The sequence below is a fragment of the Drosophila simulans genome, chromosome X (genome assembly GCF_016746395.2).
Source record: "Drosophila simulans strain w501 chromosome X, Prin_Dsim_3.1, whole genome shotgun sequence".
NCBI lineage: Eukaryota > Metazoa > Arthropoda > Insecta > Diptera > Drosophilidae > Drosophila > Drosophila simulans.
The window spans coordinates 15207391-15233214 of NC_052525.2; the positions used below are offsets into that span (position 1 = coordinate 15207391).

Genomic DNA, 25824 nt, shown 5'->3' on the forward strand with positions numbered 1-25824 from the left:
TTATTTTTTAACGGTCTACAAGAAATTAAATAAGGATAACATATAAAATGAAAGCACGGATCAAACGAACTTTTGAACGCTAACAATTCTATATTTCGGGAAAATACAAATATAGTACAAAAAACTGTCGACCAAGCCTACTTGCTAATTGGGAATCGAGGCGGCAGGAGCAGCCAGTGGCAGGACCTCTAGTTTATGCGGTTCACTGTGATCGCTGACGAAGTGCAGCACTTCGAAGCCCACCTCCACCATGATCAGGATTATGATCATCCACTCGAGCCGGATATGATGGGCATCGTTCAGATTGTGGGACACCAGCTCGGCCAGTTCCACGCAGTGGTTGATCTTCTCGTTCATCACCTTGGTGCGCCGTGAGATGCTGAAGTAGGAGCACACCTGCAGGTACAGTGCCTCCAGTTCCTCGCGATCCCAGTAGAAATCGGGTGCATCCAGTAGATCCGACGATAGGTTGATTACATGACGCAGGGCAAATAATTCACCGGTTTTTCGCAGCATGGCCGCCCGCGAGATTCTTAATCGGCGACCACGCTTTAGATCCTCGGTGAGATGCTCTATGGAGTCTATGTAGCGGTCCAGTGTCGCCTCCCACATGCCCAGCTTTATTGACTGTGCCATCGCATTGGAGAAGGTGTACTTGTACAGAAAACTATCCGTATCGGCGGTGACAAAGAACTTGCCGTTCTGGAAGAATGCCCGTGACGTGACATTGAAGTCGCTGCTCTCCGCCACTAGATCGCCCTCGACATCCACCGCCGTCGATGGAATGTAGGTATAGGGCATCACCTCGCTCTCCCCGTGAACCAGGGCACTCACATACGATTCCCGTTCGAAGGCGCGCAGGAAACTAAGCACATTGTTCGTCTCGATGTCGCTGCAGTTCCAAAAGACCACCGAGCCCTCGCGGAAAAAGAATATCTCCCGCGGCTGCTGACCTGTCGGATATTTGGCCGCCACAAAGAGCACATTCTGCTCCACGTCCAGATTGTCTGTGGAGAAGAAACGCTTCGTCTCGTACAGGTTCTGCTCGCGAAGGGCTATCTGCAGATCCTCCAGATTGTACTCCTCGGCGGTCGTATAACCACGGGTGTTGAGAAACCCTAAAGCGGACAGTTCATCGATGGCCAAGCGCTTCTTTCGAATGATCCTGGTGCGAATGGGCGATAGTATCGACTCCAGGCGCTCCTCGGCTAGCGGCAATGGTTTTACCCGCGGTTGCGTTTGAGTTCTAGGTACAGAAGCTGCTTGAGCTGGCGCCGCAGCCGGTGAGGTGGCTTCACTGGCCAACCATCGGCGCCGGTCCATCATCCACTGCGTCTGCGTCTGCTGGCGCGGAATTCGAAGTCCTCCCAGGACCATCTGCCCCAATCTCAGGCGTGCAAAGTTCATGGCTTTTGATTTATGCTCCAGCAGCAATTACTGGCCCATTTCTGGAAGATGAGATCGGCTTGGTAACGAATCGTATCTGGTAGCTATATAATATAGTAGCCGGCCTCCGATTGGCTTTTGTTGTGATTATCGGGTTCGATAGGCGCTCAGTGGTGAACTCTGTTCTTCAGCCGTTAGCTTTTTCTAAGATATAAATTTCCATGATTGCTTGGTATTTATACTACAAATTTGTTTTTCGAAATGCTGTTACGAGTCTTCAATTCGCAATACATAAACTTCTGCCAATTGAGACAAATTACCGAACCTGGCTACAAAATAGCCAAAGTGTGAGAACTAAATTTAAGCGATAAAAAGCTGTGTTTTCCAGCCAACCGCCTGCGCTGCTTCGATAACGATAGCCAACAGCTGTTTTCATCGCTCCACTTAACCATTTTCTTCCCCATTTGGGGCAAAACAAAACGCAGTAACTACCCAACATTCAGCACGTGCGGCGCCAGAATTCAGGACGCACTGCAGCGGGCGACAAGAGCTGAAAGCAACGCGGATGTGCAACACCGCTTAATAGCAACATAAAATGAACGCATTGCGCAACATCTTCACATCGCGAACTCTCAACTATTTGCGCCAGAATGGACAAAACGCGATCCTTAACGCCACCCAGCAGCAGCCGGCGGTGGACGCCGTGCCGTTGACCAACGATGCCGAGCAGCAGCTAAAATCGTCGCGTCCAGCACCGCTTTCCATACCGCGCTCCATACTCGATGCGTGCCATTTCACGGCCAAACAGTTTGACCTGGGACGCACCACGTCCGGAAACCAGGCGAATGGCTCTCTGTCGCCAACTACACTGAAGCGCTTCGGACGCATGCAACGCCGCATGGAGCTGGTGTACCGCTGCAAGCTGTGCAACACCCGCAACACGAAGACCATCAGCGAGGAGGCCTACTACAGCGGCGTGGTGATCCTACAGTGCGACGGCTGTGCCGTCGACCATCTGATCAAGGACAATCTGGGACTGTTCACCGGCAGCGATGGCGATAGCAGCATTAGCTCTGGAATCAGTACCAGCAAGAATATCGACCAGGTGCTGGCCGACCGGCATGCCCGCGTCCGGGTGATCAAGGTGAACGAGCGCGGCGAGCTGATTTAGGAACTCTAGTCAAAGGGGCATCAGTAGAGGTGAGAACCTGGTGCCGTCAACCTGCGAATCGTGTCTGAGGAGGACACACTCGACACGGGGTGGCACATTGAACCCAAGCAACCAAGCACCCAAGTACCCAACTGCAAACCGGAATCCCACATTTTGTTTCCGAGCTCAGCCGGCTGTATATAATAATTGTACTGTAATTGTTGATTGTTTCGGGCCGTGAGTAATGCCTAAAAAAGTGATTAAAGGAACGACCAGTTCAAAAGCTAAAAACATACATTGTATATGGCTAAATCTGTTATTCCGCTGTAGACTATCTAATCAGGGTACACAGAAAGCAAAATCTCTTAAATTGTTGATATAAATGTTAAAGTATATGTACAATTATCAAGTTTTGGGCTACAAGCCCGCCACTTTTGTCAATATACGCCGTGCCTATTCTATATTGACCTGGTTTTTTTTTCTGTGTACGCACACGCATATATACTAGACGCTACCCGAAACTCTGAATCCCGCCCAGTCAAAAGTGGAGGCATTTATGTATCTGGAGAGCCCTAGAAGCCGGTAGAAGTCGAGAGGCTCGGTGGCCGCTCGCTAATTGATCGGATCGATCAAAACACAGCCGGGAGTGCTAATTATCGCAACAACAAAAATTGGCACGCTGCCGACCTGCCGACGCAATGGTGAAATGTGCCGGATTGGTAGGTATAGATACGGCGTTGGGGCTAGACACTAATGCATACCCCATATATAAATATAAGTATGACAAACACGCCCCTGTCGAGTGATCGTTTCTGCGTCTTAAGGCGCCGAATCCCTGGTAGATATGCCCCCAAATGGGCTAACAACAACGGATTTTGGTCGCTGATGGCTGATGGCACGTGGATGGAAGATAGTAAGTCCCACGGAGTCTGTAGTTAATGCCAAGTGGTTCTACCAACTGTTGACATCTAAGTGAATTAAATAAATTTGAAATTTTAAGATCTATCCCAATCTGTTGCTTTGCCATAATAAATATTGAAAGAGATATATAGATATTGTTTAATATTTTGATAAAACCCAAGCAGATTGTTTCAGTGTCATATAGGCATACAATTTCGAATGCCCAACTCAGCATGACGCTGCGCTTTTTGTGACGTCAAGAGAATTCCAAATATATTACTTAAATGGTGTAAACAAACAAGATGATTCCAAGGCATGGCGTCTGGTGGTTCCACCTCCATTGAATCTTCCCAGACGCGCGACAACCCAAGTGTCGAGGGATACTGATAAAAACGTCATTTCTTATCTTTGGGCTGGGAAATTCTTAAAAAAATCGTTGCAAAATACATATAGTATGTTTTCGAAAGTAAAAGTAAGAGCCCGCCCTCGAATGAAACTAGTTTGGCTTGCTTTTTAAATAATTATTTAAACCTATTTATTCGAGAATACTTCGAATACGCTTGTGTATATATTGTATGGTACTAAAATCTCATTCGATATTACTAAGATAAATAAAATTGTGATTTGCTTCTGCCATCATTTCTCTCAGTTAATTTACATGTTTCGAAGACGATTCTTACGGTTTAAAATACATCTTCATTACGCTGCTAGTTTGTTTAAATATTTCGTTCTTTTTTTCGGATGAGTTTCTCTTTGCTTGTTTTGTAGGTTGTGTGTGGTGTTTTTTGTTTGTTTGTTTCTTTTCCTTCTGATTCTCCTGGAAGCGCACTTTTGTTACGATTCTTGTGATTAATAATCTCCCTCTGGCTCTAAATTGTTTTGTATTTTTGTCACCTCGCATTTCGCCTCTGTTAACTATTTCACAATTTGTTTGAATGCTCGCCCTCTAAATCCCGAATCCCAAGTCCTTGCATAGGCGTTGTTTTGGATTTTGGCTAATTTCGCATTAATGAGTTAGCCGCCGAGCCGGATGCTCTGCGAAATTGTGCTAAATGAACTTAGGCTTAGGATGAAGCTTCGTCCCACACTGGGCACTCGTTTCCGTACGCTATACATATTGCCATGGCTATAGCTACGATTCGTATGCTGTTTATAGTTACATAATCGGCCTGCTCGCGTTATATATTTACAGATATTATTACATATATGTAGGATAGGTTAAAGTTACGATTACAGGACGAAGTGGCGCGATATTTGTTCGAGAACCTAACTCGCCTCGAAGTGTATTACAGATTCAGTCGTTCGCGGACAGTGCGTTTCGTGGCCATCAGGCGCGATGGCAATGCTCCAGTGGCCACGCAACGTTCTGCACATTATGTTTTGTGGTTGTATTTTCGCATTGTGTGGCTTAAACATACATAGTTGCTTGTTAGATGTGCTTAGTAACTTAGTTATTGCTGTTAATCAACGGCTTATGTTGCTGGGCTTTCGGTTCGGTCTATCAGTTTTGATGGCAATTGGCTGCTGCAGTTGTGGTTCTTGCGTATAAATATATAGTTAGTACATAGAATACTTTATGAAATACTTAGTTCTGGAATGCATCTACTCGCTCACATCGATTATCGCGGGACGGGAAGGAATGTATACAATTCTTACATCAATAATCAGATTGTAATGCTGTTTGTGTCTGGGGAGAAGAACTCGAAATTGGCACTGAAATGTTAAGCATTTGTTATTAATTATAAGTACCTCTCTACCCCTATCTTTCTGGCCCTTCCTATCGCCTTCTCTGTCAATTTGAACTCACTCAAAAATCATTGGGAATTCAAAGGAAGTGTAAGTGTTCTATCATACTCTTAGAACTAAAGTTGCATTCATGGGCGTTGTTGTTAAATACTTTTTGCGTTTAAGTACGTCTACAGGTAAGTGGATTCGAATAGAGTACAATTAAATTAGGTGTAGCTTCGAGAGTTAATAAATATAAAACAAAATAATACATGAGACCCTGTTCGCGGTTTCGATTCAGACAATATTAGAGATACAAATATGATATTTGTATGATAGCTGCATGGATGCAAAGTTATTTTTCAGTTCCCTGGCATTGGTTTTCAACTGAATTAAATTTGCAAAATATATCTGAACATCGGAGTGAGTCTAAAACTAAGATTATGAAAGCTAACTAAGTTGCCCAAGTTGTTGGCAATTTAAAGACGTTACAGTTTCAATTTTAGTTAAATTTAAAACTATTTGACATAGCGACCACGCCCACGGCCACGTCCGCGCCCCCTACCGCGACTCTTGGCCTTGGACCAGTCCTTGTCCTTGTCCCTCTCCCAATCCCTATCTCACAGACTGCTACGACCCGAACGCCCAACAGCGCCGACGGCACCATTGGGTCGATTGTGTCGACGCTTGTGCAGATAGAGACCGGCCGCTTGGGCGAACGCCGAACCGCATATCTGGCAGACGTAGCGCTTGATCTTGTCGTGGATCTGCTTGTGGTTCTGCAGATTCTTTGTCGACTTGAATGTCTTGCCGCAAATGTCGCACTTGAACTCCTCGTTGCTGTAGTGCTGCTTCAGGTGCTCGAACAGGCTGTTGCGTGCCACAAACGATTTATTGCACTGCGGATAGTCGCATTTATGGCACCGCTCCCGCTCATCCTGGTGGACAATTCGATGCGCATTCAGGTGGCCCGGTGTGGCGAAACTGCGGCGGCACACATCGCATCCATACGGCTTGGCAATGTCACTGCCGCCACCTCCACCGCCGCCAATTTGATCATCATCGTCGACCATGTCATCGGTTGCTTTCGCTGCGTGCCTCCTTTTTCGGCGACTGCCGCTGCCTCTGGACTCCTCGGCCTCGACTCCGATCTCGTCATCTCCCAGGCCGCCCTCCATGATGCTGTGATTAAGCGCCAGCGAGGGCAGGAACAGCTCCTCGTTATGGCGCCGCAGGTGCTCATCATAGTTGGCCTTCTCGCGGAAACTGGCCGTGCACAATTCGCAGTTGAACTTGATCTCGGTTACGCCGCCCAAATGCAGCTGCTTGTGGCTGTCGAACTCCCCGGCATTGTGGAACTGTATGCTGCAGATGTTGCAATAGTAACCGCCACCCAAACTGGGCTGGTGGGTGAGCATGTGGAGGTCCAGTTCCCTGAGTGTTTGCACTATTTCCGGGCAGTGTGCGCACTTAAATGGCGGAATGTCATCGTCCATGAAGTGCATCTGATCGTAGTACAGATAGTTCGCAATGAATTTCTTGCCCAGACGCTCGCTGTTAAGGCGCTCCATCTTCTGTTTGGAGTAATCGAATCGCAGCTGGGAAATGCGCTTCGATATCTGGATGGTGGTCACATCGATCAGCTGCTGCAGTTCAATGGCCATCTGATGGAGTCCCTCGCCGCGTCGCTCCTTGCTGCGGTAGTCGGGATCGAAGCGGTTGTAAAAGCACTGGTACCGCTTCACCATGCTCAGCAGCTTGGCAGTAGACGTATCGTTCCAAATGGCCGAGAAGCGGCGGCGATAGGAGGTTTCCTGTCAAAAGGATGAGAGTTATTGATTGCCATTTATTTAGCCAGCCCCACAAAACTAACAACTTTGATTAGGCATTTACGAGTTGCATTCTGAGGTGGGAAGGAGGAGAGGAATCTATTACTGCGCATATGCAGGAGAAATTCAGTTGAAAAATTAATTAGTGGCGTAGAAAAGTCGACCATTATATTTTGAAGACTTCAATTACGATGTTTGAAGTAAACGGAGGATTTGGTGGCCAACCACCTAATCACGTCGGTGGATAAATAAATAATTTCTCGACTCAAGTCGCCCACCTGTTTATGTTAATTAATCCGCTAACAAGATTTCGTTTCAATCCACCCCCATTTCAGAAAAGCGGACGCATAGGATCGAATTCAAGGGAGAACCACTAACCTTGACAACAGCATCGGACATCTTATCGTTGTAGCTGTATACCTCGTTGAGGAAGTGCAGCTCCTTGAAGTACCACAGCGTACTGATGTTGGTCTTCTCCAGGGCCATGCGATTGCACTCCCGCTTGTATACCGTGCGCAGGTTGTCCCACTTGCGGGTGATGGCGTCCTTGGCCAGCGAGATGTTAAACCGGCTCTTGAACTCCAGCACAATCCAGTCGAGGAAGCGGGCGCGCTTAACGCGATCCCGGAACTGTGCATTGCCGTGGTCCCACAGAAAGGGGTTGCGCTGATACGAATGGATGAGAAACTGGATCATCTTGCGGTCCTTGATGTGCATCGTAACCTCCCGGTCGCGCTAAGGGGTGGGAAAATGATAAAATCATTACAAATAGGTATATATGGAAATGAGTGAAAATTAAGGGTGAAATAAATGAAGCTTTTAAATCGATGGGCGAAAATTTGGCCCAAAATATATGTCTGTATGTATATAGCATAAAAATATAACTTACTCCCAGCAGGGACTCCTCCACCATCTCATCATAGCTGAGAAAGTCCGATTCGGGTCCGAAGCCACTGTGGTTAACGCCGTCGAATCCGGCAAAGTCCATGTACTCTCCGGAATTGTCGTCCATATAGCTGTGATCTGGATCACCGTAGTCGTCCATTGAGGAATCGCCGTCGCCGGCGATGAGAACCTCGCTAGACATGTCCCTCTGGCGCTGCTTTGTGACCTTTTTGCGCGCTCGCGTCTTGGAACTGACCACTGGTACATCGCTTTCGGGTAGTATGGCCTCGTCCTCATCGGCCTCGGAATCGTTTAGCCGTTGCTCATCGTCGTCTTCCTCGCCGGCGACTACATCATCATCGCTGCAGGGCAGATCCTGGAGCTCCTGTTTAATGACCATCTGGGGCTCCAGCAGCGCTGTGTCCGCGTCAGTTAAGTCTTCGATCTCGTGGAAGTTGGGCAGATCCCCGTTACGACCGGACAGGGACATGGGCTCGCCGAGATTGAAGGGGAGACGGGAGGAGGTATTCGCCACGGACTGGTCGCCCAGGTGAACTGTCTGCATGTGGCCGATGAAGGAGTCGAAGTAGAGAAACTTCTCGCTGCAGAAGATGCAACGCAGGGCGAAGTACTGGAAGTCTTCTGTGGCCGTCACCATGCCGCAGTCCTTGGTGCAGTGACGGAAAATCTCCTCGTCGTTGGTACGTGGATACGCCAGGACACTCATCGCGCCGCCTGCGGATCCTCGTCCTGTCCGGTTAACGATCGGAATTCAATTAAGTCTCTCGTTACTCTACGCTGCGGTTGGCGCACTCTAGTATTATGCCTTATTTTGACTTGATTTTATCCCGATTTGGCCAATAAAAAAAAAACTTTTTAGTGTTGGGGTTTGGGCGCACGGTTGCATTTCATTTACTAATCGCCATCGGTGGTCGCAGGTGAGCCGATTAAATGTTGCGGCTTATTTTGCTGTGATTTAGCGGGAAAGAAGCCATTACTAGCGGGAAATATATGACAAATTCTTAAAATGTAATTTTACATGTTAACCACATGAATACGTTGCGTGCAAACGAAAAATCTAATTAGAAACAAATAAAAGTGCTACAAATTGGAAGTGATTTAAACTATCGTTAAAGATGTTAAGAAATCGTTATCAATACTATCGATTGTACTGATTTGAAGTCTCTAGTTGGGTTTCCCTCCATCTGGTCACACTTGTCATCTGATTTCTTCGATTCGGCAAACTTTCAGCGTGCTTGGATTTGTGCCGATTCCTATTGATTTAATTCGCCCAGTTAAGAAAATCTCTGTTTAATTGCGAAACGCGATGGCTTCGATTAGCTTGCTGAACCCCAAGGCCGAGTTTGCTCGCGCCTCTCAGGCTCTGGCCATCAATATCAGTGCCGCCAAGGGACTGCAGGATGTGATGCGCTCCAATTTGGGACCCAAGGGCACCGTCAAAATGTAAGTGACTGAAACCGGCCTCTAATATTCCTCACTTTGCGTGTCATTAGCAATTTAAGTAAGAATGCAAGTATATAGGCGAAAAAACAAGCGTTTTCGCCACAGCTGCGGCGACTGCAAGTTTGAGGTTAGACTTGAACTAGCGGTATGCGTCATCGCAAAAGAAAGAGAGGGAATGTTGCAAGTCTGCGGCAAAAAGTTTACAATCCAAGTGTTTTTATTCAATTACTAAAAGAATCTTAAATGAAAGATGCCCCCAGAGGTTTTAATTTAGTGAGAAATGTGTGTTTAACTGCATATACAGCACCGGGTGATTCAGAAAGTGACATCGAAAGAGGCGTGACTTGACTCACGCGCCGTGAAACGTGAAACAAACATACTAATTCTAGAAACTTCGCAGGTTGGTTTCTGGCGCCGGCGACATCAAGATCACCAAGGATGGCAATGTCCTGCTGCACGAAATGCAGATCCAGCATCCGACTGCCTCTATGATTGCCAGGGCCAGCACGGCCCAGGATGATTCCACCGGCGATGGAACCACCACCACTGTGATGCTTATTGGCGAGCTTCTGAAGCAGGCCGATATCTATCTGTCCGAGGGACTGCATCCTCGCATCATGACCGATGGATTCGAGAAGGCACGCGACAAGGCATTGGAGGTGCTCGATAAGGTCAAGGTGCCCGTGGAGATCAACAAGAAGAACCTGGTGGAGGTGGCCAACACAAGTCTGAAGACCAAGGTGCATCCCGCCCTGGCCGATCTGCTTACAGACGTCTGCGTGAATGCCGTGCTGACCATTGCAAGTGCCGATAAGACCAAGCCCGTGGACCTCCACATGGTGGAGCTGATGGAGATGCAGCACAAATCCGATACCGATACACAGCTGGTGCGTGGACTGGTCATGGACCATGGTGCCCGCCACCCGGACATGCCGAAGCGTTTGGAGAATGCCTACATCCTTACGGCCAATGTCTCGCTGGAGTACGAGAAGGCCGAGGTCAACTCTGGCTTCTTCTACAAGACCGCCGAGGAGCGTGAGGCCTTTGTGCGCGCCGAGCGCGAATTCATCGACCAGCGTGTGAAGAAGGTGATCGAATTGAAGCGCTCCGTGTGCGATGGCACCGACAAAACCTTCGTCCTGATCAACCAGAAGGGCATCGACCCCATCTCGCTGGACGCCCTGGCCAAGGAAGGCATTCTGGCCCTGCGTCGCGCCAAGCGCCGCAACATGGAGCGTCTGGCTTTGGCCTGCGGTGGCACTGCAATGAACTCCTTTGACGATCTGCAGGAGGAGCACTTGGGATACGCCGGTGTGGTGTACGAGCATGTTCTGGGCGAGAACAAGTACACTTTCGTGGAGGACTGCAAGAACCCGCTGTCGGTCACGATCCTGATCAAGGGTCCCAACAAGCACACGATCACCCAGATCAAGGACGCCATCAGGGACGGTCTACGTGCCATCAACAACACCATTGCCGATAAGGCTCTGGTGCCCGGAGCTGGAGCATTCGAGGTGCGCGCCTACAACGAGCTGGTCGCCTTCAAGGATACCATCAAGGGCAAGTCCCGCCTGGCAGTGCAGGCCTTTGCCGATGCTCTGCTGGTCATTCCCAAGACGCTGGCCGTGAACAGCGGCTACGATGCCCAGGACACAATCGTCAAGCTGACTGTCGAGGATCGCCTGAGTCCCGAACTGGTCGGCCTGGATCTGGCCACCGGCGAGCCCATGAAGCCCGTGGATCTGGGCGTCTACGACAACTACATTGTTAAGAAGCAGATCCTCAACTCCTGCTCTATCATTGCCAGCAACCTGCTTCTCGTCGACGAGGTGATGCGTGCGGGCATGACGAGCCTCAAGGGCTAGTCCCATCATTTCATCCGACCCATTCAAGTTAACCAAGTTAATGCACCACATGCTCCTTAACCCGCGTCTCTCAAAGCCACACAACCAAAACAAAACTTAACACGTAAATAATTTGGAAACACATGAACTCGGAATGGTTGCGGCTGCAAGTATTCACAATAAAAATACAATTCAAATAATAAATACAAAATCATACACAGTTCTATACTATATTCTATATAACGCTAATGTATTTTCTACTTTTATTAACACTAATGTTTACTCACCACGAACCGTTGGTTTAAAAATAAATGAAAATAGCGGTTTAGCCGTGACGCAAACCTTAATATGGGCGGTAATGGGGGAATATCCACCACAACATTTTTCTTTGGAGCCACATGGTATATTTGAAGAGTCCACTGCTGGTCACACCGCAGTCAACAGTTGTCGCTTTCGCTGGAAAGCAGCTGAAAACAAGTGAATTTCTGAATTAAAAACGTATTCAAACATGTTTTCGGTTACTTGTGTGGCGCCCGTGAACATAGCGCTCATCAAATATTGTGGGTAAATTAATACATATCTTACAAGCGCATAAACTTATGCATATGCATTCCTTTAAAGGGGGAAAGCGGCACGAAGAGCTCATTCTGCCCGTCAATGATTCAATTAGCATGACTCTGAGCACCGATGAGGTAAATATGAAAGATATTTAAATATTTATTTGCGTTTTAAATCCAACAAATTGTGGTTAAAAAAAAAACCTTAGATGCTGGATACCTTTTAATAATGGTTTATGTTTAAAGTGCGCGTAGTCGAAGTTTTAATTTTCTCACAAATGTAAATATTACGAAAACTTTCTATTTAATTTGGGAAGATCTCACAGATTTTCACTTTTCAGCGATTCTCTTTCGATTTATGTCGACACAGAATTTGCTTAAGATTAAAAAGGAATTACTAACTTAAAAAATGGGTTTTTGAATATGTGTTGTTCGACATCCTGTAATTTTGAACTTATTTTTTTAAATAACAATTTATCAAGAATTTGAAAATCTTGAACAATTACTTTTCTTGATCCCATCACCCACCCAAGCTCTGCGCCAAGACAACAGTGACTGCATCGGAATCCTTTGAAAGGAATCGCATGTGGCTGAATGGGGAGGAGGTGCCCTTCGAAGAGGGTTCCCGCCTGCAGCGCTGTTTGAAGGAAGGTGAGTTTATAGTTAAATATATAAACGTATAGAATCTTAATTATAAAAATGCATTTGCAGTTCATCGACTGGCTGTGGCGAGTGGCTCCCAAAAGGTTCCGCCAACCTGGAAGCTGCACATCGCATCCGTTAACAATTTCCCCACCGCCGCCGGACTGGCATCCAGTGCAGCTGGCTACGCCTGCCTGGTGTACTCCCTGTCCCGACTCTACGACATACCGCTGAGTGAGGAGCTGACGACGGTGGCGCGGCAAGGAAGTGGATCGGCATGTCGCAGTCTGTATGGCGGTTTTGTGCAGTGGCATCGCGGAGCACTGGATGATGGCAGCGATTCGGTGGCGAGGCAAATAGCTCCCTCCGACCACTGGCCCAACATGCATGTGCTCATTCTGGTCGTTAACGATGCACGCAAGAAGACTGCCTCGACAAGGGGCATGCAACAGGCGGTGAAGACGTCGCAGTTGATCAAGCATCGCGTGGATCAAGTGGTTCCCGACCGGATTACCCGATTGAGGGAGGCCATCGCTAGCCATGACTTTCAGGCATTCGCCGAGATAACGATGAAGGACTCGAATCAGTTCCATGCCGTCGCCCTGGACACCTATCCGCCGTGTGTCTACATGAACGATGTGTCGCACAGGATCGTGTCCTTCGTTCACGATTATAACGATCGAATGGGTAGCTATCATGCCGCGTACACCTTCGATGCTGGTCCAAATGCATGCCTTTACGTCCTGGCGGAGCACGTTCCGCATCTCTTGAGCGCTATCCTGAAGGTGTTCCCCAATGATCTGGCGGATGGTGACACCTACTTGCGAGGTCTTCCCATTCCAAAAGTGCAAGATGCTGAGAGCAGCAAATTGGATTCACTAGATGTTCATGCTAAAAATGCTTTCAGATATATAATCCACACGAAAGTCGGTGAAGGACCAAGAGAACTAAGAGCTGATAATAGTTTATTGATAAATGGACTTCCGCTGGAGTGATGAGAGTGATTTTGAGAATGAATTGCATGAGGAAGGGCACAGAAATTCTATAAAGGAAATATTTTTTATAATATATTTATGCGAAAATGTGGGATGGATCAAAATGTACAATGGGGCACATATAAACATTTAAAATGTGCACGATTATTCTTTTTTACGTGACCAAATTTGAATATCTCAATTGCAACACCTTAATTTATCCTCTTTATTTATTTTTACCTTATTTATTTATGAATTCCGGTGAACAAATGATTGGCTTTTGTTTAAATAAAATTATGAAAAACGGAAATCAATTCCAATTGCAATTTGAGCTAACTTTGGTTTATATTTATTTTGCATTTGTATTTATACTATTTATAGAAAATCAACAAATACGCTTTGTAAACGAACTTAACTTCTTTCTTTTCGATTTTGAATGCTTTTTGTGGGGTCGCAGTGCAAACATTTGTTTGAATAGAATAAATTTGCGTTTTGAAATATGTTTATTTATGCACATATATTTGATTGCTTTGTGCAAAGTAAACGGCGGCTGCTTTAGAAAATGTTGAAGTGAAAACTTTTTGAATTGTTTTAGCATATTGATGTTATTTTTGCTAAAACTCTTTATATCGACATTGCACATTTTGATGATGATAACCCTTACAAAGTGATTCATTCAAAAATAAATTATAGTTAATAATGCTTATTTTGTGCACAAAGCGGTTGTTCTATTATTATTAATCTATATGACAATTTTTAGCCAAGTTATGATTTAAGAAATCCGCGGAAAAAATCGAATTTTTGGGCTAACTTGATTTCATAAAATAATCAATTTTTTTGTCATAAGATTGGAAATAATGATCCAAATATGGAATGCCATACCTCGTTGAGTTTGTTTCTTAAATCCCAATCGAATTGCATTCAAGTTTTGGAATTCTAGGATGTTTCAATTTTTTGAAAATTTTGATGATGGTACCCCTTACAAAAAAGGCGAAAATTTGTCCAAAAATTAATTTTACAAAATCAGTTTAAAAGTGAAAGGGGTTGTTAGTATTGGTTGTAAGGAGTACAAAATGGTACTCCTTTTTGCTCTGTGACCATTTTTAGTCAAGTTATAGCCAAAAACGCCAATTTGAAATTTCATTTTTTTGCCAAAAATATTTTCCCAGATTTTTTGTGAACAAAATATTTGGTATTTTGATCAAAACATTCGAAATAATTACCCAAATATGGAATGTCATATCTCGTTGAGCTCGTAATTTAATTCTTAAATGAACTGTATTCAAAAATGAAAATTTTATTTTTTGACAATTTTTTGCCAATTTTTACAAAAAATGCAAAAATTTGGCAAAAAGGTAAATTCCCTAAATCCTTAAAAAATGGTTCGCATTTGTTTTTTTTTTTACGTTTGCGACCATTTTTAGGCAACTTGTGATAAAAAAAAACCGCCCAAAAGTGAATAGTAAAACAACCATTTCAACATTCTACGTTTTCTTTGCCTTGCTAAGAAAATATTTATTATCATTATTATTATTTTTTTTTTTGATATGGTATATGGCAGACTTCAGTTTAATGTTTACATTTTAAAAGTGAGCGAAGCACTGCTATTTATTTTTATACATTTGTATATGTAGTAGATATTAGATACGTTGTAATCCATTTTTGCACAAATTACGCGAATTATGTATAAATAAGCAACAAATGAAGAGCGTAACAATTAGTAAATAAATCTTTGCAGTTGCACTGAGTTTATACTCCTTATTAAATAATTAAAAATAAGTACATTGTATGGTCATGGTATTATAAAGGTTAACATATTTATAAGGTAAGATTGTGGTTTCCTGGTTTCCAGCATAAAATAAAATGCAGCTCATGTAAATCCCCCATGGGTACACATAATCAAAATTAGTTTTTACACAACGATTATTGTTTAGATTTCCTAACTCTCCTTATTAATTGTATCTACCGACGAATGCACGAAATAGTTGCGAACTCCACGAACTCCTCATCGCACCCAAACTCTAATGGTGCGGCTTCAAATGTTCCACATAGTTCTCCGGAATGAGTCCTGTTTTCCCATTTAGTGTGCCCTGCAGCCAGCCGGGTTCGTGGGAGTAACGAACTGTAAGCGGTGAAATCATAGTCAATAACGAATCTTGAACTCTCTGCTCTCCAAACTCACCATTGGTTATTATTTGGTTGGGCTCGAAAGAAAGCTCGCCCTCGCTTTCTCCCATGCAAGCATAGAGTGTGCGCACACGACTGTAGGAAGAAAGCAACAGGTTTCAGGGGATTAACTTGCAATTAGAACCCATATTAAATTGTATACTCACGCCGTGCCCGTTGACAAATCACGTTTTATTTGGTTAATGTCACGATTACGATGCATTTTACTAGGCGGATATTCGGTGCTTTCGCTGGCGGTGCCACCACCAACACCACCACCACCACCGCCACCACAGCTTAAACTAACCGAGGGCAATGTTGTGGCCGTGACGACCTCGTCGCAGGTGGGTCCAAGATGCGGCGATAGCGATGAATTCTGCGACGTTATCAGCGCATAGTCATTGGTGTTCCGTGTGCTCAAGTGCTGGGCGACATTCCCACTGTTGCCACTATTGGCCACAATGGTGATGCCCAGGCCGTTGTTGGAAGATAGTGAATCACATACGCTGTCGTTGGAGCTGGATGTTGACGTTGGCATTAGGGGTGAATAGTGTTTTGTCTGGCCATACGAGTGCAGACCCCGTTGAACGGGCGGATGCTGCTGCGGGCCACTGGCGCTGCCCAGGAATCGCTCCTTGCGCATTGCAGTATTTGGCGGGGATACATTGCTTAGACTAATCCGATTGCTCGCGTTGGCACCAGCACTAGACGTGTTCGTATATATGTGGCTACTGGAGCCCGACTGAGTAACTGGATTGGCCGTGGTCATCAGGTACTCGGGATGTCGAAAGTTACTCGTGCTACTAACCGGCACGGCGTGATGCGATTGCAGCGTCACACCGCCGTTGTTGGCACCTATAATACCATAATCGGGCGCGATCTCGGTGTCGGTGCACGAACTGGGCACGTAGCGTCGTGTGCTGGCCTCATTTTTCGATATTGTGTGCAGATTATTGATGCTGCCAATGGTCGGCGATAGTATGCCGTTCAGCATGTGCATCGGCGGCGACAGGGATATGCATTGAGCACCGCCCGAGCTATTCATGGCGTTCGAGGAGCCAAGGGCATAGTTGTCGCCATTCGGAATATTCTGCAGGCTGGATGACATTGTGGGCTCGGTGCAATTGGTTTTGCTCACATAGATCGGCTCACGATAGATTTTCTGCTGATTCAAGAACATCGGATTGCCGGCTGTATTACCGCTGCTACCCATGGCACCCGTAGAAGCGGCCTTGCCGATTTGAGAGGCTCGCGGCATTCTGGTCGGTGGACTGCTGCGACTGGGGTACATGATGCTGGGCGCCTTCGTCGCGTCCGGCAACTTGATGTCGGCGCTGGGCTTGTTCTTGAATATCCTCTCATAGTTATCAATTAGAATGTTGATGACGATATTATTAAACTTAATATCCAATATGGCGGCAACTGATTCCTCTCGAGGACGCAACAAAGTTGGCCCGAACACCACGCCCAGATTAAATACGGACATTTTGTTCTTCTCGTACTTGCGCGAAACGCTGCGAATATAAACATATAGTATATATATAGTACTGCATAAGCTATCACCATTCATTTCCTGCAGCGTTACTCACTCAGTCAGATGACAAATAACCATGTCGAGCATCTGGAAATTGGGCTGTGGCAACTTGTAGACCAGCTTGTGCACCTCATTCACGCGCTGATTGAGGGTTTCTTGCTCTGAAAATACGCAATACCCATTTAGACTATGTGCATCAAGGACGCTGCTAGTTGAAATGCTTACTTGCTGCCTCAATGAAATCACTATGGTATTGATACGTCATCAATGGCTCATTCAGATTTCGAAGATACATTTTCAGGGCGCTAGCTATGGTGTTGCTTTCCATCAGATCGCGGTACTTGTCATCGACGAAGACATCGTCGCTCTCCTTCTGATTGAGGCCCAGTGCCAGCAGCTTGCTGATTTTGGTTCCAACGCCGCTCTTCCTGTATATGCCTTCATCCTCCAGGCCTCGAATCTCTAATACTTGAATGCATCTGCGGATGAACATGAATCCGGCTTCATCCAGATGGTACGCCTCGCTGACTTTGATTTTGCCGGGAGCCAGATATGTCTGTGTTGGCATGAAAAGGATTAATGAATTAAAACGAGTGATTTAGTTAAGAAGTAGTATTGACTACTTACCGGCTCCGTGCCATCCATGGCGCTAATCCAATAGCGATGATCCTTTTCGCTCAATGCCTGAAATGTGTAGACAACGCCCGGCTTCTCCTTGAAGGTCAAATCGAAGCAGAACCTCTTCTCGAACTCAGATGCCCGTCGCTGGCAGGAGAACAGCGTCAGTTTCTCGTCGTCACGCGCCTCCGGTCTCGTGAAGTTGTGATTCATCTGGTTGAACTGGAGCATGGTGAACTCGCGCTTTTGCTTCTTGAATGTACAATAGTATTTTGTCCAGGTGGCTTTGAATGGCTCTAAAAGGGAGATTTTCAGAATGGAACCTATGATTCGTTCGCAATGAGTAAATTAGTTGTATGCAGCGAATTTCGTTATTATTACATTGTTTGTTTGTTTGTTTGGCAGATAGATAGGCAGGCACAAAAAGACTACTACAAGAGTTATAAAGATATTATATTCTTTACATATTATTATCAATGGGCTATCAGTTATTATCGGTTCAACAAGACCGCATAATCAAAATGATAATTGTAATAATAAATAAACAATCTCTGCAAACAAGGCAGCTCTCGATCAGAAAAGAAATAAAGCTTTTATGTGTGATTGAAACAATCGTTGAAAACACGTACTTTTCTCCATTAGAAATAGGTAGCCGCGTTTTGTAAAAATTTCCTCGGGCTTCTGTTAACACAAAGTATTAGAATCTTTTCAAGCGTGTACAATATGGTGTATCAACTTACTGTGCGCTTTTCCATATACTTTGTTTTCAATTCAGTCACTTTTTCGCGTGCCTCCTCGAAATTTTCCCGAGTCTAAAAGTTATGGGTAGCGTTATTTCGATATATCACAATGGAAAATGGAAATGTTCGCCTACTTTTTGCACTTTGTGCCTCAAATCCTGCAGATAATCGCGATGATCCTCCGCCTGTTCGTGCGCCGTGTGGTAGAAAACCAGCCAGCCAGAGATAAATGCGAGCAATATTTCGACGAATTCGAATTTGATTCGTTCCTGCACTTCCTGGATGCGCAGCACATAGCTCAGCGACTCCTGGATATACTCGCGTTCATGCATCCCCAAACTGGCGTCAGCCTGCAAGGAATGAAATTATATTAATATCAATGCTATAGCACAAAGTTACAAGTAGTACAACCATTTATTCATAGAACTATGCCATTTCAAAGTGAAGTGTTTCAAAAAACCTTTCTATATCCATTATTTGTACGTTGCACAACAAGTTCGGTGTGTAAACTATAACTATTCCATGGCAATTGCATTGAATTTGAAATAACTTACCTCCTGTATTGTGTTTTCGGGCTTTTTGGTTGACATATTGAGGAAACGCTCCTGCGATTGACAAAATTTCTCCGTCTTTTTATCAAATTTCTTTTTGTTTTCTTTGACGCCACCGATTTGCTTTTTTCGAAAATCCTCCAGTGACTCAATAATATGTTTATCGGCGAGCGTTAGCTAGTTGGTAATTGTTAATAGATTGTTCAGATTCTAACGAATTTGGAAAACAGACCAGCCAACCAGCCAGCCCAACTTACCATTTTTTCGCGCTCATCTTCAATATTGCCAATTATAGCACCAAATCGCTTCAGGCTTTCACAAATGACATTCTCATCGTCGGTCTGAGCAGTGCCAATGCACTCAAAGTTAAAATCGTTAAGTAAAATGGCCAATTGTTTCATTCGAGTGGACAGCACTGAAAGAGTATTTAAATGCAATTTGATAAGCCATTGAAATAAATATGAAAGCAAAAGGAAAACATCAATTTACGTCAATGAACAAAACAAACTAGGCAGCCTTGCCTCACTTCGCACCTCATAAATACAGCACAGATATACAAAAACGAAAGAAACATGTATAATACGAAGGCCTTTTTGGAAAAGCAGAAGAAGTCTGCTCCTAAACGAAAGTAAGCTAATGAATTCCCACTGTCCATATGCTCATTTCAATAATGTTACGAAACGCCAAAGGCTTTCTCCATTGGAACAGTCATTTGTGGATTTTGCAAAAAGTATACCAAGACGGAAGAAAGATCCGGAACAGTCCAAGTTTATCAAATTAGACCGCGATGAGCCGGCAGTTGACTACCTGATACCGTTCATCCAGGGATACGAGGCTGCGGATGTACTAGTCACTGTTAACGAACGCGTCTTCGTGTGCCACACTATCATACTTTGTATTTACTCAAGACGAATGCTGAAAATATTGCAGGAGGACGTTGAAAATGTTGTCTTCAAGTCGAATGATTTGACCCCGAAGGGATTCAGCGAGGCATATCTATGGATGATATCCACAGATGCCCAGGTGGATCCGTACGATATGGACGACATTTTGAAGGCCGCTTACTTCCTGGACATACCCGAGCTGCTCGAGGCCTGTTGGGCGAACCTGGATAGGTTTGCATCTTCTGAGATCGGTGCGTTTTGCCAATTGTTTAATTTACGGGCAGCCACCAATTTGCCGGATGTATTCGATAAGCTTGTGGGACGCATCTCCACTTCAATTTTGCCAGCCGCATCGACTCGGGAATTCCTGTTCCTCAACGAAATGCAAATTTGCAGCATCCTCAAGTCCAACTTTCTGGCAGTCAATTCGGAAATGGAGGCAAGTCCTATAGCTATATCTATATCTATATATCTGTTTAACTACCTAGAAGTATAACCGTGATATATGTATCCACAGCTTTTATATTCCGCCCTAATGTGGCTAGCGCATCTTTGGCCGGAACGACGTTCGAGCACCTATCCGGTTTTGAATCAAATTCGCTACTGCTTCATGCCGCCAATCATGCTAAAGAAGATCAGAGGAGAGGAACTCCAGGAGATGCCCCATTTCATTGACATTCTAAAGGAGTTTAGCAAGTCGCCCGGCGTCGTCCAACATTTGCGGGACGCAGTGTTCGAAAGCAGTTTGCTCATAAGCGTGCGCAACGATCCGAGTGTACTCAAGACGCAAGTGGAGTTCAAGGAGGTGAAGATAAAGGAGTCACGCCATTGGATACAGGATCATACCTGTGCCTACCATCGGCAGGTGACCCCGCTGTGTCCAAACATGCATTTCATAACGCTAAAGGAATATCAAGATTACCTAAAGCGCCTGACGCTTGGACCCGAATTCAACGCGTGTCTGGAGTATACCGGGGATGGGAAATCAGAAGAACCACAAGATTCGAAATAATATGAAACGGATCGAACTTATGTAGTTGGAATAATGTTAAATTTGCAAGTTCAAATTAGTTATAAATCATTTTTGTTTACTTTAATACACATTTTACGCACACCGGCAAAATGGATTGCACTTACTCTTCGCCGCACTCATAAGATCTTTGACCTCTTTGATAATTCGTTTTATTTGATGACTAGTGTGGTCCAGTTCCTTTTCATGTCGATTCAAATTTTCGCGAAAGTCCGGACTGTCGACGATGCATTCTTCGAACTCCAGAGGCTCCAAGCCGCGGCGTACATTTTTGCCGCCGCCCATGATGTTTGCGTTTGCTTTTAATAATATTGAATTTGAATATTTGCTGTGATTTTCAGTTTCGGTTGTATTTAGGCTTTTGCTTCGATGCCAATTTCCAATGTCCACAGGGTTAAGCGCATTCGCAGAGACTGATATATTGTGATATTGTGTAGATTTGCCGGGCGACTGCGAGAAAACTGCGGTGCTTGCAACATTTACAGCTGGAATCGCGCTCCTTTTATATATATTTACTATTCAAGCCAAATACTGTTTTATCAGTTGGTGGATGATGCATATTGGTAATTCTTCCTGCAAAGACAACAGATATAAGATATGTTTTTGAACAACAGGTGGCGTTAATTGCGCACAACTTGCATTGCGGCTGACTGGCCAAAGAATACGCCAAGTTACTGGGAAATGTTTTTTTAACTGTTAGTAGTTAATTGATTCTAAAGCGTGATTCACTCGATTCCCTTTCTTTTTTTTGTCTTATCAACCTTGTATTAAAGAACTTGCATTCTCTCTTTTAGAGAACCCATTGCTTTGTGTGGCTTTAAAACGATATATTGAGTATATAGCAATCACTGGAATAATAGCCTAAATTAACCAAAAAGTAGCAAGTGATTACCATTATGTATTATATGTATTCTGGCATTTGTGATTTTGATTTAAGGGCGGTTCCCCCTTTCGATAAACTCGTAAACTGTGAAATTTCGAAAATAAGAGCAGATCCGCAATGTAAACTGATGAGATTATATAAAAAGATAATTTGAAACGATGTGCGACGATAAAATGTGGGCAGTCAGCGACTAACTTTCATCAAGAACGGACTATTGTTTATTTCTTATCGTCTGTGTACCGAGCAAGACCCACACTCTAGTAAATTTCTTATCTTTCGCAAACATATACAAGCGTTTACCAAAAACAAGTTTAAATACACTTGCGAACACTTTCCTATCACAGTGAAACCAGCCACAGGCTGATAAGTCGTCGCCATTACATAAATGCAAAACCGACTTTGCAATTGAAAATCATGTTCAATAAAAATTGCGAAAGCGAAACGGAAAATACACTTTGAATGCTATTTATTTATGGGTATATTTAAATCATAAAGTTGCTTACAGACGCCTCTGTACTACATTGTCAGATTTCTTTCTTATCAGATCTTAAGATAGATAGGCGCAGGCACAGAGAATTCTCAGAAATAATCGCTTTATCAATAAATATTTTAAACAAATTTTAGTGGCTTCCAGGCCCAAGTAATGACGCAGATAAATGTATATACACTCCAACTAAAAACAACTCACAAAACATATACCCTTTACGCAATAATTGAGTAGTTTCCATTAAAATTCGCAAAGTACTTTTATCCGGCTCGTAGGACCATTGATTACTGATAACCAGTTAATCACCTGTTTTCACTTTCTTTGACTACAACAACTTTACAAATCCTTGATAACTAAGCAATAGATAATATATTCAACGGCTATATGAAAATGTTAGGCATTGAAATAATGCAATATATATGTACTTATTTAAAGCCGAGTTCAGAAAGTGCAATTCAAGATCATGGGAAATTTTGCTGGCGAGTTTCCACTGATGGAATGCGCAACGAGTAAAAACACAGCTGTTGCTATGTATTTTCGCTAGATATACCTTAATACCTGTTGAATACGAACTTATGCTGGATTTTTGGGGGCTTAAAAAACAGTTAAACATTCCGCGTTTTAAATTATCTTATCGGTTTTTTTTTACAGTTAAGCCCGCTTAAAGTTGTTGCACGCAGCTATGTATGTACAGGCATACTTGCATACATACAGATGTGCACCGCCTGTATTTGTATGTTGTGTACATTTGTTATTTAAAAATAACTTTAGTTTATGTTCGCTTACTGATAAATAACTCATATGCGCACTTTACAACACTATGTGCATAAGAATGCGATGAAGGGAGGGGTGGGCGAGAGTTTATATCGTTTCTTCTTTTTTTTTGCATAAACTTGTTAAATTTCGATGTACATATGTAAACATTCGATCTTAAAACAGGTTGCGAGGCCACTAACACCATAATTTCGATATCGGACATACCCCTGGGATGAAAATCAACTGCAGCACCAAATCCTTTGTTTATTTCGCATGCATGTAGTTGTTTAAAAAACTAAATAATATATATATATCAGCATACATATACGTAGATACACACCAGCACACATACATACGCAATGCAATGGAATCACAAATAAATAAATAAATCAAATCCTTATAAACGAATCGTCGAGGGGCTCGTGTTTAGACACTTTTCATGACTTTAGCCCATTGGAATTCACTTGTACAAAAATAAATGCTCTTAGTTACGAAAGGCAACCGTCGGTAGTTTTTCGCGTACCGCAACCGCACACACATTTGTGCCCGTGTTAAAATTACTCACAGAGTAAACATTAGTGTATGAGTAATTTCCCAATATCTAATGTTGCTCTGATCGAAGAACGCAAATTGGCCGTGCCGTGTCGCGCGTTTCGCATCAATTACGCGATATTATTCAGCATCAATTGCATATTTCGTTTCATTGTATTCTAAATGCACCACAATATATATATATTACTTTGACTGTTAAATCTCCGATTAGAAAAAAAAAAATTAATGTAGGTCTGATAAAAATACACAAGTTATCTGAACGTGCTGTTAGGCATATTAACTGTGCTGTTAAGCGCACCAAATACTCTGTCTCCACTGCGCCACTAACATTTGCTGGAATGTCCATAAGTTTTTGCCGTGCCATCTAATTCTCATGCGTTCCAACAACCACCTGTTACTTACTTGTTCGCATTTCAATGCATAACTCTCTCTTTCACAAACATTCAGTGACAGAAAACAAAATGGAAGCGCTATAACTTCTTTGATAGAAATTAAATGTTTATTAAGCGTTTATAGTTTGCAGCATGCATAGCTTAGCACGAACTGTTAATCAACTATTCTGTCAATGAACAACAATGAACAGTAGAGAGCGGTGAAATTATTAAAAAACTTTATTACAAATGTTAAAAATGTATTAAAATCTACATTTTCTGATTTACAAAGTTGCGATAATGGAAGTTTCACATCATGTTTCCACTACCCCAATGGGAAACGGTATAAAAGCATATGCAATCGAACCAGATATAATCGATGGTCAAGCACCCATGCCCCAAATATCGCTGATATCGATACTGTGGCCGATGTTTTGACAGCTCTTTTGGTTATTCCGCACCGGCTCGTTTTTATGCATTGTTAAAATATATTATATAAGTATGATGCGGAGCGTTATTAATCAATTTCTGGGTCTCCGGTGGGTACACTTATCGTTGCTATAGTGGCCATTTAGTAAATTCTGGTTTCTCCATTCAGGCTCAGTGGCAATTGCAGTGTTTTGGTTACGCAGGTGCGCGATAAGGGACATTTGAGCAGACCTCGACTGCGGAATCCCCAATGGTTTCTGCGCAAGGAAATCACAGTATGTGGCATATATCATTTTATCTATAAACAAACCACTAATTTGCATTACATTGCAACAGAAATACAACGACTTGATGACGGCGGAGAACAAGCAGTTCGTCAACGAAGTGGGCACCAATAACTTTGGCGTTCCGGCAGTTATCAAGGATAGTTTGGTCAAGACCGAAGCCCCAACCGCCAATGAGGCTGTGTGGACTCCGAATTCGCGAAGATGCGGCGTTATAGCGCGCAAAATTGGCCAGTACCCGCTGTGGCTAAAGAATGGCGAGAGGATTCGCACCACGCTGCTGCAAATCGCCGACAACCATGTCATCAAATACATTCCTCCGGAAGAGTATTTACCCGCCCAAGTTCCCAAGGTAGCCAACCTGCACAAGCGCGGCTGCATTCTCGTTGGCTCCGAGACCACGAACCCAGCTCTGTTGACCAAAGAGTACGCGGGCATCTTCCGCAACTCGGGTGTGCTCCCCAAGAAGAATCTGGCCCGTTTCATCGTCTCTCCAGAGGCCCAACTGGCGCCAGGCACTCCACTAACTGTCAACCACTTTCGCATTGGTGACTTCGTCGATGTTCGCGGTAAAACGTAAGTACATACGTCTAAGAACTGAGCAGGATTCTTGGGACCCCTGGTTATACGTACTCTACCTATCTTTTGCAGAGTTGACCATGGCTTCCAGGGTGTTGTCAAGCGACACGGATTCAAGGGCATGCCAGCATCGCACGGTGTGACAAAAACTCATCGACGTGCCGGCAACATTGGCGGTGGTGGCGAGAAGGGTCGCGTCTGGCCAGGCACAAAGATGCCGGGACATATGGGAAACCGGTGGCGCATCATCAAGGGCCTGCGCGTGTGGCGCATTAACACCAAGTACAATGTTATGTGGGTGCAAGGCAGCTCAGTGGCCGGCCCCACCGGCGGTCTGGTCTACATATACGATACCATCTTGCCATTCCGAAAGAATAAGGAAGCTCCGCCGTTCCCAACGTTTTACGGCGAGCCGCAGCAAGATGGGGATGATTTGTGGTACGAACAGTTGCACAACTTCAAAAGCGAGTCAATAACGTATGAAAACGAATAACTTTAGTGCTTAAGGTATAATAGAAACCTAATTGTTTGTTTTGAAATAAAAAAAAAAATAACTAATTTTATATATGCAGAGTTGGTTGCAACTTGTTTAAAAGGTTTTATT

General features: G+C 44.1%; 8 protein-coding genes and 1 long non-coding RNA gene across 16 annotated transcripts; 6 read left to right on the forward strand and 3 right to left on the reverse strand.

Annotated features, from left to right (window-relative positions):
* Window positions 1-70: 70 nt before the first annotated feature.
* On the reverse strand, window positions 71-1553 carry LOC6726059 (required for meiotic nuclear division protein 1 homolog). The gene has a single exon (XM_002107005.4). The coding sequence runs from the start codon at window positions 1405-1407 to the stop codon at window positions 145-147; it is 1263 nt and encodes a 420-aa protein (XP_002107041.1). The 5' UTR covers window positions 1408-1553; the 3' UTR covers window positions 71-144.
* Window positions 1554-1782: 229 nt separating this feature from the next.
* On the forward strand, window positions 1783-2997 carry LOC6726060 (DNL-type zinc finger protein). The gene has a single exon (XM_002107006.3). The coding sequence runs from the start codon at window positions 1982-1984 to the stop codon at window positions 2555-2557; it is 576 nt and encodes a 191-aa protein (XP_002107042.1). The 5' UTR covers window positions 1783-1981; the 3' UTR covers window positions 2558-2997.
* A 945-nt stretch (window positions 2998-3942) lies between these two features.
* On the reverse strand, window positions 3943-9003 carry LOC6726061 (putative zinc finger protein 840). Its single transcript, XM_002107007.4, has 3 exons — window positions 7880-9003; window positions 7369-7725; window positions 3943-6975 (listed from the first exon to the last, which is right to left on the reverse strand). The coding sequence occupies exons 1-3, from the start codon at window positions 8600-8602 to the stop codon at window positions 5782-5784; spliced, it is 2274 nt and encodes a 757-aa protein (XP_002107043.2). The 5' UTR covers window positions 8603-9003; the 3' UTR covers window positions 3943-5781.
* On the forward strand, window positions 6971-7844 carry LOC27207031. 2 transcript variants are annotated; one of them, XR_005544614.1, is made up of 2 exons: window positions 6971-7230; window positions 7326-7844. It is a non-coding gene; the product is annotated as an uncharacterized LOC27207031 (long non-coding RNA). The 2 variants fall into 2 exon arrangements; XR_005544613.1 differs by having other exon boundaries at window positions 6971-7226.
* Window positions 9004-9061: 58 nt separating the features above from the next.
* On the forward strand, window positions 9062-11413 carry LOC6726062 (T-complex protein 1 subunit zeta). Its single transcript, XM_016173958.3, has 2 exons — window positions 9062-9339; window positions 9740-11413. The coding sequence occupies exons 1-2, from the start codon at window positions 9203-9205 to the stop codon at window positions 11202-11204; spliced, it is 1602 nt and encodes a 533-aa protein (XP_016039446.1). The 5' UTR covers window positions 9062-9202; the 3' UTR covers window positions 11205-11413.
* A 170-nt stretch (window positions 11414-11583) lies between these two features.
* On the forward strand, window positions 11584-13687 carry LOC27209364 (diphosphomevalonate decarboxylase). Of its 2 annotated transcripts, none has more exons than XM_016184799.3 (4): window positions 11584-11743; window positions 11805-11875; window positions 12274-12391; window positions 12452-13687. In XM_016184799.3, the coding sequence occupies exons 1-4, from the start codon at window positions 11692-11694 to the stop codon at window positions 13375-13377; spliced, it is 1167 nt and encodes a 388-aa protein (XP_016039447.1). In that variant the 5' UTR covers window positions 11584-11691; the 3' UTR covers window positions 13378-13687. The 2 variants fall into 2 exon arrangements, with proteins under 2 accessions (XP_016039447.1, XP_016039448.1); XM_016184800.3 differs by having other exon boundaries at window positions 11606-11747.
* Window positions 13688-14931: 1244 nt separating this feature from the next.
* On the reverse strand, window positions 14932-23834 carry LOC6740147 (rho GTPase-activating protein 26). 6 transcript variants are annotated; one of them, XM_044923791.1, is made up of 14 exons: window positions 23362-23828; window positions 23231-23300; window positions 20987-21452; window positions 19223-19380; window positions 18969-19142; window positions 18549-18764; window positions 18415-18486; window positions 18304-18355; window positions 17684-17997; window positions 17282-17612; window positions 17112-17217; window positions 15690-17036; window positions 15539-15618; window positions 14932-15478 (listed from the first exon to the last, which is right to left on the reverse strand). In XM_044923791.1, the coding sequence occupies exons 3-14, from the start codon at window positions 21162-21164 to the stop codon at window positions 15378-15380; spliced, it is 3129 nt and encodes a 1042-aa protein (XP_044779726.1). In that variant the 5' UTR covers window positions 21165-21452; window positions 23231-23300; window positions 23362-23828; the 3' UTR covers window positions 14932-15377. The 6 variants fall into 6 exon arrangements, with proteins under 6 accessions (XP_044779726.1, XP_039154052.1, XP_016039449.1 ...); XM_039298118.2 differs by having other exon boundaries at window positions 17684-17970; window positions 23358-23828; XM_016180805.3 differs by having other exon boundaries at window positions 23358-23828.
* LOC27208735 lies at window positions 19429-20990 on the forward strand. Its single transcript, XM_016184292.3, has 3 exons — window positions 19429-19593; window positions 19655-20288; window positions 20367-20990. Exons 1-3 carry the CDS (start codon window positions 19538-19540, stop codon window positions 20859-20861), a joined length of 1185 nt encoding a protein of 394 aa, XP_016039453.1. The 5' UTR covers window positions 19429-19537; the 3' UTR covers window positions 20862-20990.
* Window positions 23835-24307: 473 nt separating the features above from the next.
* Window positions 24308-25783, forward strand: LOC6726063 (39S ribosomal protein L3, mitochondrial). Its single transcript, XM_002107009.4, has 4 exons — window positions 24308-24467; window positions 24527-24632; window positions 24694-25217; window positions 25293-25783. The coding sequence occupies exons 1-4, from the start codon at window positions 24430-24432 to the stop codon at window positions 25711-25713; spliced, it is 1089 nt and encodes a 362-aa protein (XP_002107045.1). The 5' UTR covers window positions 24308-24429; the 3' UTR covers window positions 25714-25783.
* The last annotated feature ends 41 nt before the right edge of the window (window positions 25784-25824 follow it).

Excerpts from the sequence above, each read along its gene's own strand:
- LOC6726059 (XM_002107005.4), bottom strand. The coding sequence starts at position 1,407 with ATGAACTTTGCACGCCTGAGATTGGGGCAGATGGTCCTGGGAGGACTT.
- LOC6726060 (XM_002107006.3), top strand. The coding sequence starts at position 1,982 with ATGAACGCATTGCGCAACATCTTCACATCGCGAACTCTCAACTATTTG.
- LOC6726061 (XM_002107007.4), bottom strand. The coding sequence starts at position 8,602 with ATGAGTGTCCTGGCGTATCCACGTACCAACGACGAGGAGATTTTCCGT. Across the intron at positions 7,726-7,879 it reads TGGAGGAGTCCCTGCTGGGA|CGCGACCGGGAGGTTACGAT; the intron begins GTAAGTTATATT and ends CCCACCCCTTAG. Across the intron at positions 6,976-7,368 it reads TGTCCGATGCTGTTGTCAAG|GAAACCTCCTATCGCCGCCG; the intron begins GTTAGTGGTTCT and ends TCCTTTTGACAG.
- LOC6726062 (XM_016173958.3), top strand. The coding sequence starts at position 9,203 with ATGGCTTCGATTAGCTTGCTGAACCCCAAGGCCGAGTTTGCTCGCGCC. Across the intron at positions 9,340-9,739 it reads CCCAAGGGCACCGTCAAAAT|GTTGGTTTCTGGCGCCGGCG; the intron begins GTAAGTGACTGA and ends GAAACTTCGCAG.
- LOC27209364 (XM_016184799.3), top strand. The coding sequence starts at position 11,692 with ATGTTTTCGGTTACTTGTGTGGCGCCCGTGAACATAGCGCTCATCAAA. Across the intron at positions 11,744-11,804 it reads CATAGCGCTCATCAAATATT|GGGGAAAGCGGCACGAAGAG; the intron begins GTGGGTAAATTA and ends ATTCCTTTAAAG. Across the intron at positions 11,876-12,273 it reads TGACTCTGAGCACCGATGAG|CTCTGCGCCAAGACAACAGT; the intron begins GTAAATATGAAA and ends CACCCACCCAAG.
- LOC27208735 (XM_016184292.3), top strand. The coding sequence starts at position 19,538 with ATGTATAATACGAAGGCCTTTTTGGAAAAGCAGAAGAAGTCTGCTCCT. Across the intron at positions 19,594-19,654 it reads AAGTCTGCTCCTAAACGAAA|GCTTTCTCCATTGGAACAGT; the intron begins GTAAGCTAATGA and ends GAAACGCCAAAG. Across the intron at positions 20,289-20,366 it reads CAGTCAATTCGGAAATGGAG|CTTTTATATTCCGCCCTAAT; the intron begins GCAAGTCCTATA and ends ATGTATCCACAG.
- LOC6740147 (XM_039298117.2), bottom strand. The coding sequence starts at position 21,164 with ATGGGCGGCGGCAAAAATGTACGCCGCGGCTTGGAGCCTCTGGAGTTC. Across the intron at positions 18,356-18,414 it reads AGTATATGGAAAAGCGCACA|AAGCCCGAGGAAATTTTTAC; the intron begins GTAAGTTGATAC and ends TTGTGTTAACAG. Across the intron at positions 17,218-17,281 it reads TGATTTCATTGAGGCAGCAA|AGCAAGAAACCCTCAATCAG; the intron begins GTAAGCATTTCA and ends GCGTATTTTCAG.
- LOC6726063 (XM_002107009.4), top strand. The coding sequence starts at position 24,430 with ATGATGCGGAGCGTTATTAATCAATTTCTGGGTCTCCG. Across the intron at positions 24,633-24,693 it reads TTCTGCGCAAGGAAATCACA|AAATACAACGACTTGATGAC; the intron begins GTATGTGGCATA and ends ACATTGCAACAG. Across the intron at positions 25,218-25,292 it reads GTCGATGTTCGCGGTAAAAC|AGTTGACCATGGCTTCCAGG; the intron begins GTAAGTACATAC and ends TATCTTTTGCAG.